At 56.2% G+C, this 9211-nt stretch overlaps 1 protein-coding gene across 2 annotated transcripts in view; it reads left to right on the forward strand.

The window, feature by feature from the left end:
• The window catches only part of SULF2 (sulfatase 2), a 74044-nt gene that overhangs the window by 40331 nt on the left and 24502 nt on the right, over nucleotides 1–9211 (forward strand). For both annotated transcript variants that reach the window (XM_006773521.2, XM_006773522.2), the window contains exons 3-4: nucleotides 4289–4440; nucleotides 7667–7836. In XM_006773521.2, the coding sequence (XP_006773584.1) occupies nucleotides 4289–4440; nucleotides 7667–7836 (322 nt within the window). The remainder of the gene's footprint in view (nucleotides 1–4288; nucleotides 4441–7666; nucleotides 7837–9211) is intronic.

A 9211-nucleotide genomic window follows, 5' to 3' on the forward strand; every position in this document is an offset into this window, starting at 1 on the left:
GTCCAGTTGCCAAAACCCTCCATCTCCCTCCCCTCCTCCCGGATCCAAAATGATCCTCTGACTGTCTGCCTCCTCTCCGTCCCCGGCCGCAGCAAGACACAGCGTTTACAGACCACAAATGCGATTATTCCGAGGCGATTTCAGTTCGGTTCAGGGCTGGGAGGGAGAACAGAAGGCCTGGCTCTCCCATGAGACTCCGAATGGTTCCCCGGCAGCACTTAACTCAGACAGATGGGAGAGCAGTGGCCAGGAGGGAGGCAGCTCACAGCTTTCCAACCAAGAGCTTCCTGCACGGGCCTGGGGGGCCAGGAGGGAGTCTTGCGGACGGATTTAGGGGTTAATAATCCCCTCAGAAAGGGGAGGAGGGGAGGGAGGATTCTGACATCTGTCCCTATAACGACGCCATTAAACAAGATATAATGGAACAAGAAGGTGGCTAGAGAGGGGACCCATTGGTGACAATGAAACTGTCGCCCTGAGTGGGCGCTGATATGGGCTGATCTGAGCTGTTCACAAACATTGTTCTCACAACCACCCCATGAGGTAAGTACTGTTGTTAACCCCCGTTTGAAAAAGGGATAAACGGAGGGGTCCTGAGATTAAACCACACTCCCACGAACGCGCAGCTTGCCGCGCTGTGAAATATCTCCAAGGGCCCCTTTAAAATGGGAAGTGTTTTTGCCAGCGTCACTCCCTCTGGATTGTCTTCATTTATGTCGATTAAGTTCGCCTTCGACGACGACGCTCCTCTGGCTGCTTATCTAGCGGTTCCCGCAAGCGAGCCCTCATTCCCACGGGCGGCTCTGTTTCTCCTCAGCTGCAGGACATGCCACTCGGGTTTCCGTGTCAGCATCCTGATTTCCGGGGTTTTGGCTGCACTTCGATCCCTGCCGCCGGTTCTCTCTGAAAGTCCACTTCTGCAGCGTGTCTTGTCGCTGCATCCCGGGGGGACAAGGAAGCCTTGCTGCCGGGGCGTGGACGGAAGGGCAGGTGCCGTGACCGGTCACCGGCTGGCTCTGCGGGCAGCGCCGCAACTGGCCACGGATCACGGTGCCCACGTGTTGTTTACACACCGCTCTGTGGACCATAGAGCCGGCTGCGAAGTTTGAACTTTACGTAATCACAGTGAGCACCCTGTGTGGCTGCGTGGGAACCGTGTTGTGGGGAACAGGCATTGACCTGAGCTGTGGAACCTGCCGTGTGCACGTCAGGACCCTGCAAAGCGAGGACGGCCTGGCACGGGCCGCTCCTCTTCCTGTCGTCATTCCTTCGCATGGAGGAGCCCCCTCTGCCCGCCCCGTTCAGAGTCTGCGTCCTTGATCTCTCATCTACCTCTCTCATCTCTCTCTCCCTCTCTCTCTCTCTCTCTCTCTCTCTCTCTCTCTCTCTCTCTCTCTCCAGCCCCCACCTCTGCTGCTGTCTTCCATGTAGCTTCAAACTCAAATGGACTCTCCCCTCTTAGTGGCAAGATGACCCCAAGCAGCCGCAAGCCCTACGGAAGAAGAATGTCTCTTTGCCCGCAGTTCTTTAAAAGTTCGGGGCTGAGTCTCATTGGGCCAACTTGGGTCACGTGCCTATGCGTGAACCAATGGCAGTAGCCAGGGGAATGTGGTGCTCTGATTGGTCGGGCTGAATTAAGATGAGCGCATGTGTACTTAAGAAGTGATGGAACCCAGAAGTCACAGTCAGGACCAGGCAGGCCAAACAGAAATCTCCCCGGCCAGGTGTAAATGCTCCCCCGCCCGGCCTGGCACCCGGAAGGCAGTACCTGCTCCCTCCGCCTTTTCCCTTGATGCCAGCCCTGCTTCCCAGGGGCAGCCGGCAGCCAGCACATTGTCAGTGGCCTTTCCCCATCTCATTCCTCGTAATCTGCCTGCCAAGCTGCTCGGCCCCCACGCCAGCCCCCAGTTTGCTCTTCCTCTGGCACCGCCCTCGCCGGGAGAGCTCAGTGACGTCAGCCACGACACGGCTGTATTTTTCATCTTGACTTTCACTCCTGCTCACCCTCCTGGCTCCGTGTCCCCCGCCCGCAGCCCCGGGCCCACACGGATTTGCGTGTCCCACCTCATCTGGTGCCAGAATAACCATTTTAAAAACCGCCTTGGGGAAATCTAATCAAATGAGAACAAAATCTAATTTGGCACTAAAAGCTTTTGACTGCAGCCCTGTTTTCCAGGGCCGTGTGGAGCCTGGATAATAAACTCTTTCTGGGTTTTTTCAGGGTTGAGGGCTGGAGAGGAGGGAGAGATGTGAAAGAGGAGATTCTGGCAGAGGAAGCAGCTCCGGACACGTTGACACCCCTGGCACTGGACAATAACAGGCAGGCCTGGGCCTCCGCAGGCACCCCACTTCCCACCCCCAAGAAATCGCTATCTCGCCAGCCGGGCCAGGGAGTTAAGCTTGTTAGCATTCCACACTGCACACGTTATCGGGAAGACCTTGGCCCACATCTTCAGGAACAAACCAGTCGATCCCACGCCATGGACGTGGGAGTCCTGGGGGGAGAACTCAGCCCCTTTCTCCAGGGCTGTGTTCAGAACAGTGAGGTTCTGTGCTGCTTAAGTTCTCGTGCCCTGGGTTCCTTTCGGAATACGTCAAAAGCTGTGGCCCTGCTCCCAGGAAGATGGACACAGAAGGCGGAGTCCGGTGTGTAATGTTTCAGAGGACGTGTGCTCCGCTTAAGTATCCCCACCATGCTTCCCGTTGCTTCTCCTCCTTGTGGAGTCCAGGCCCCTGCCCCCCCAGGTCCCACCACCCTGTAACCTCATCTCCTCCCTCCCTCGCTGGCCTCCTGGGATTCTTCACATGCCCCCAGCTTCCTCCTGCCCCAGGACCTTTGCACTTGCTATTCCCGCTGCCAGAAGCAGTTCTCCTTGTATTCCTGTATTCGCTCTGACTCTCTCCCATCATCCCTCACAGAGGCCTCCCTGACCACCTGGCCCAGTGGTGCCCCCTGGGGGCCATCTCGGCCTCTGCCACTTTGTCACGTCATCATCCTTTGTTTCCTTTTTGACATGTTATCATTGACTTCGGAGAGGAAGGGAGAGGGAGTGAGAGACAGAAACATCAGTGATGAGAGAGAATCATGGACCAGCTGCCTCCCGCACGCCCCACACTGGAGATGGAGCCCGCAATCCGGGCATGTGCCCTGACGGGGACTTGAACCATGACCTCCTGGATCATAGGTTGACGCTCAGCCACTGAGCCATGCCGGCCGGGCTGTTGTCTCATCGCTGTTATCACCAGCAGCACCATCCAGATTTGTCACAGCCCTCTACTCGGACGTCAGCGCCGTGCGGGCAGGGTTCTTGCTGGGCTCACTGCTGTCTCCGGTGCCCAGGACAGCCCCCGCCATACCATGGGTGTTTAATAAACCGTTGTTAAGTGGATCTATTGACTTTTACCAGGTATGGACACACAGACTCTGTTGTTTAAATACTCTTCTCTCAACTGTTTTATTCTTTTTACTTCCTTTATTTCAAAGGCAAACTTTTACATCACCACCGTGACTAGACAGTGACAGGGCTCTGTGAGGGGTCTTATTAAATTTCACCTTCTTCCTTGTGGAAGTTCTGAGCCAGTTGAGAATAAAACTAAGGCGTCAGCAAACGGAAGCCGAAATGGCACTTGGATGATTCTGACCAAGGCGAGGCTGGAGGACGCGGGCTTCTTTCTGAGGGCCATGGTGACGGCTGCTGCCTGGCGCCTGTCCTGCTCATGACTTCCGGTGATCAGGAATGAATGCAGTTCTGTTGAGTAAATATCCAGGATTTGAACTGTATGAGGTATAAATAGGTCCAAGGCTAGCCAACACTGCCAAACCGTCGTTCTCAGCGGTGGGACCAGTTCACACGCCTGCCAGCAGTACATGCATGTTTCCGTTGCTCCGCATCCCTGCCAACACTTGTTATTGTCCATTTCTTACCCTTAGCTACGCTAAAGGTGTCCATGCATCGCTACTCTGAAATTATCACTCTCGACAATGTCTTGCTTTTACTGCCTTCATTAAAAATCATTTTTAAAGACACCTTTGGTTCTGTGGTAAAATATTTTAATATGTTGGTAACTATATTTCAGAATAATTGACTTTCTCTGTAATCCTACATATTCTGTTTTATGCGCGTAAAAACATTCAGAAGGGGGTACAGACATCGCTTGCTCCCTCAGGGCCCCAGGCTCCGAGGATGGGGCTGTTTTCAGGCCTTGGGCGCAGGGAGGGTGGGTGGTGCTTCACGAGGCTTTGCTCACTGCTCTCTCACCTGGCCTCCTGGTCCCTCCTCCCCTCCAGCTTTCTTCGGGAAGTACCTGAATGAGTACAACGGTTCCTACGTGCCACCGGGCTGGAAGGAGTGGGTCGGCCTCCTTAAAAACTCCCGCTTTTATAACTACACGCTCTGTCGGAACGGGATGAAGGAGAAGCACGGCTTTGACTACTCCAAGGTAAGCCCCGCAGCCCCTGCCCTGTTCCGCCCGCCCTCCAGGACTGTGCAGTGAGTCACCCCTGCAGTCAGGGGACTTGGGTTCAGAGCCCACTCTTGACATGTGTTATGTGCCCTTGGTTATGCTGCCTGCTCCTAAGAGCCTCAGTTCCCAGATCTGGGAAATGGGCACGCCCTTGCATCCTAACAATGTGTACCTGTATGGCCCAGGAGCTGTGCGGGGTGCTTTGTGTATCTAGTCTTCAACAATCATAGAAGGTGAGTGGACTGGTTGAATTTGATCACATTATTCATTTGTTACCTCAACAACTATTTATTGAGAGCCTTCTCAGTGCCAAGCTCTGCCAGGTGCTGGGTAGCCAAGGGTGAGCCACACCACAGTCTTGAAACACGTGTGCGTGTGTGTGTGCACGCGCGTGCATATACACAAACACAATAGCCATGTCTCCTATTTTGTCATCCGCAGTATGAGCCATTTCAACCATACGTAGCTGGCTTGTTATTATAACCACCTGAAAAATCTTTGCTAGGGCTTTCCTGCCCTGAATGTATCCAAGTCTTATCTACCTTCTCTTCCAGGAAGTCTTCCTGGATTGCAGGATTTACCCTTTCTTGAATCAGACTGTCCTCTTTCAGTTGTTTGTGACCAGAAAGGTAACTCGGACTGGCTCAGTTGACGAGGAAACATATTGAACTGATCCAGCAGTAATAGCATTGGACGGAGCTGGGGCCAGGGGCCCAAACATCTTCAGGCAGTGGTTTCTCTCCCCTCTAAGCTCTTTTCTTCCCTTCGACCCCATTCACAGATGGACTCTCTCCCCTCCTAGTAGCAATAGGGCCATCGTCTCGGCCTCCGGCCCAGCTGCAAGCGTGGGAGTCTCCCTCCCAGGACTCCCAGCAGTCTCATTGCACCTCATTGGCTCTGGCTCAGGCATGTAGCTCCAGAATCGAACAGTGATGGTGGTTTTATCGAGAAGATCCTCAGCCCTTCTCCCACCCACCCCACTGGCCGGAGGCAACAAGCCAAGCTGGTGGCCCCGGAATCTCGCTGCATCTCTGGATCCATCCTCGGACCACTGACTGTTGGTTTCCTGTTGGGGTCCGACCTCTCCTTTTCACCCACAAGCTTTGCACCATTTTCAGATCCACTGTTAGTTACCTTTGTCATGCCAGAGCTTTTCTAACACCTTTAACTCATGTTCCACGACGAGACCAGCACTTCTTCGATTGACGTAACATTGTTTTTTGTGTGTGTGTGTTTTTTTTATATATATTTTATTGATTTTTTACAGAGAGGAAGGGAGAGAGATAGAGAGTTAGAAACATCGATGAGAGAGAAACATCGATCAGCTGCCTCCTGCACATCTCCCACTGGAGATGTGCCCGCAACTCAGGCACATGCCCTTGACCGGAATCGAACCCGGGACCCCTCAGTCCACAGGCCGACGCTCTATCCACTGAGCCAAACCGGTTTTGGCGACGTAACGTTGTTTTGATGTAATAGCTTCTGCAGGCCCCCTTATACAACCCTTTTGTGCTCCTAAGATTAATCATAAAAAGGATTCAAGGAAAAGCACCTCAAGTAGCCAGTGTGTCCCTCCCCAACCCCCCCACTTCGCTCGTTTCTCACAGTCCCCGTTAGCGCTTGGAGGACTGCCCTTCAGGGTCCTTCCTTGGTGCCTGTGAAGGTCAGGGTTTGGCTTCTCCCACCGCTCTGGGTTTGACACTTTCTCCTAACTGTGTCCGGACAACTTTCCACCTCAGCGACTACAGGTCATCTGCCCTTTAATGTCTGCGCAGCCCGCACAGCAGGACCACAGTGTGTGCCACTGGTCCTCTCCCGTTGCTGGTCACTGCTCTATCGACACCACCTCAGTGGCTGGCCTTGCGCACAGGTGCAGTGTGCGTGTGTCCCTGAGGCAGGTGCCCGCGGACACCCGTGGTGTGTATGTATCACACAGTACAGCTCAGGGCACAGCTGATGCCGTTTAGTCACGTTCCTTCCCTCTAAAATAGTGTCCCTTTTTGAAAGTGACCCATTTGGACAGAGCTGCTTCCTAGGAAGCAGTGGGCACATTTCAAGAACTCATTACCTGCCAGAGAGACCAGCAGCTCAGGATTGGCCGAGTTCAGGAAGAGTTCAGACGCATCCCGCCTCCTTGGCCGAGCTTGCCCGTCATTGTGCCTCCAGCTCTGCTCTCCTGCCGCCCAGGGTCTAAGCGGGTCTCGCTGCGCATCCTCGGAGCTGCTCCCTGGCGCATCCCTGCGTTGCTCCTGCCCATCCTCTTTCTGTTCTCACACACAAGGAAAGCTCATTCCTGCCTCTGAGCCCTCGCACTGGCTGTTCCCTCTGCCTGGAACTCTTCCCTAGATCAGGTTCTCAATCCTGGCTGCACATTGGAACCCCCTGGGAAGCTTTTAAAAAGTCCAATGTCCAGGCTGAACAATTGAACCAGAAACTCCGGGAGTGGGCTCAGGCATCGGTAAAGCTCCCCTAAGGATTCCAGCAGCGAAGGTGAAGCCCGATGATATAGATCTTCCCAGGCCTGGCTCCTTCTCATCGCTCAGGTCTCAGCTCAGATGTCACCTCCTCAGAGAAGCCCTCCTGGACTGCCCCAGCTAACGCGTGCCCCTCCACCCCAGCCCCCGGTTACTCACTGGCACATCTGTCACTATAACCCTGTCACTGTCTTCGTTTTTTTGTTTACCTGATCATCTGCTCCTACCCCCAGGTCCTGCAGAAATGCTGGGGAAAGGCTCAGGCCACAGAGGCCTGGTGGCAGCATTTCCCCCGTTGTGTGACATTGAGTCACATAACTTCTCTGTGCTTTCACTTCCTGTTCTGGAAAACAGGGCTCGCATCACACACACTTCCTGTGGCTGTATAAGAATTTAACAAGCGGATCCAAGGAAACAGCGGCTCCTGGCACAGCACGGCACCCGCGGAATACGCTGTTATGTTTTCATGCCTGTCCCGAGTGAATGACAGATGGCAGCCTCTCACCCGTCCTCCCCAACCTTCTCTCCTTTGAGCACAGCACCATTCGACTTTCCCGGTTTTTGCTGACGTGTTACCTGTCTGCTCCCTAGACGGTCAGCCCCACAGGCAGGGACCGACCAGTTTGGCGCTGCTGTGTCCCGATGCCCAGCGGAGCCTGGCACACGGCGGGGGCTCAGTACGCATGTGGGGCTCCTCACGTGTTCTCCCGTGTCTCCCACGCCCCCAGGATTACCTGACAGACCTCATCACCAATGACAGCGTGAGCTTCTTCCGCACGTCCAAGAAGATGTACCCGCACAGGCCTGTCCTGATGGTCATCAGCCACGCGGCCCCCCACGGCCCCGAGGACTCGGCCCCCCAGTACTCACGCCTCTTCCCCAACGCGTCCCAGCACATGTGAGCAGCACCTGCCGCGGGGCCCTGGCGGGAGTGGCGGTGAGAGGGCCGCCGTCACTGACGGCAGTGACAGCCGGGGCTCACGAACCCCGACACCGCTCCCTGCGGGGCAAGGGGGACTCACATCCAAAGAGGCAGGTCGTCAACTTGGGCCCCACATCCTCCCACGGGCGGGTCTGTGGCTAGACCTGCACTTCAGGAGAACGGGTCTCCTTTGTAATCCTGTCCATTTCACAACTTCCTCTTGGGAAGGGTCCATGGCGTCATCGGACTCCAGTATCTCCGCCGCCCTCCTGAGCGTCGGCCAGGTGGCAGGCTCGACGCTGAGCCCGTTACACGCACCACATCACTGCAGACTCACAGGAGCCTTGATATGTTCGTTAACAAATTCCCCTGAGGCCCGGTGTGTGAGCTCAGAGTCTGGGAGTCAGGTGACGGGGAGTGGCCTTGGGGGAGGGTCTGATGCGGGGGCTGCAGTGCCTGAGGCTGCCTGGTCACCCCCATGGCAGCTCCTCGACCCCCCTCTCAGGGCAGAACAGCAGGGCTTCCTCCGGAGAAGTGACCACGATGGAGAGAGGTGGATGGGGAGGTGGCGGGAGGCTGAGGTGGCCGCCGTCGTCGTCGTCTCTTGTAACCCAGTCTTGGGCTGTGACACCGTCGCTCTGCCACGGGCTGTCGGTCACACAGTCACGCTCCTGCCGTGTGACTCCCAGGAAGGGGCGTGGAGGGCTCTCTCGGAGGCTGTGTCTCAGTCACGGGTGGGATCCCATCTTGCAGGCCAGGAGCCAGGGGCCCAGAGAGGTGAGGCCACTTCCCTCCGGTGGCCCAGCTGGTCAGTGGCAGCGCCAGGACTCACATCCAGCCCCCACTTCCACCTCCCACCTCTCGCTCACCCTCCCATCCTCCTCCCTCCAGCTGGACAGCAGATCCTCCCGGAGGTTTTGCTCTTCTCCGCCTCCTGCCACCTCCCGCTTAGCGGAGACACGGCAGCCCTCGCTGTGACATTGGGCGCACGGACGGGCACGTGGGTATTTCGCGTTGCCTGCACTCAGAATGCGTGGCTCCCCTCGGCCCCTCTGTAACTGCTTTCCGGCAGCACCCGGGGTGGGGGGTGGGGGTCGGGTGTGGGAACCCCTGTCCCCTGGGCTCTGGGGAGGAGGATTTGTCGGGATGAGCTGCCTGCACCCCCTAGAGGGCAGCACTGCCCCCCAGCACACTCCATCCACCCCATTCACGCTCCCCTTGACAGGAGGGGCCTGTGGCCAGCTAGTCCCACCTAAGGGAGAAGCTGTGGGGTGGGAGGGCCCACTGCTTCTGTGACTTCTCCTTTAAAAGGTGCTGGCAGCCCCCTCTCGCCGCCCCCCCCCCCCCCCCA

Source organism: Myotis davidii, unplaced genomic scaffold (genome assembly GCF_000327345.1).
Source record: "Myotis davidii unplaced genomic scaffold, ASM32734v1 scaffold827, whole genome shotgun sequence".
Lineage (NCBI taxonomy): Eukaryota > Metazoa > Chordata > Mammalia > Chiroptera > Vespertilionidae > Myotis > Myotis davidii.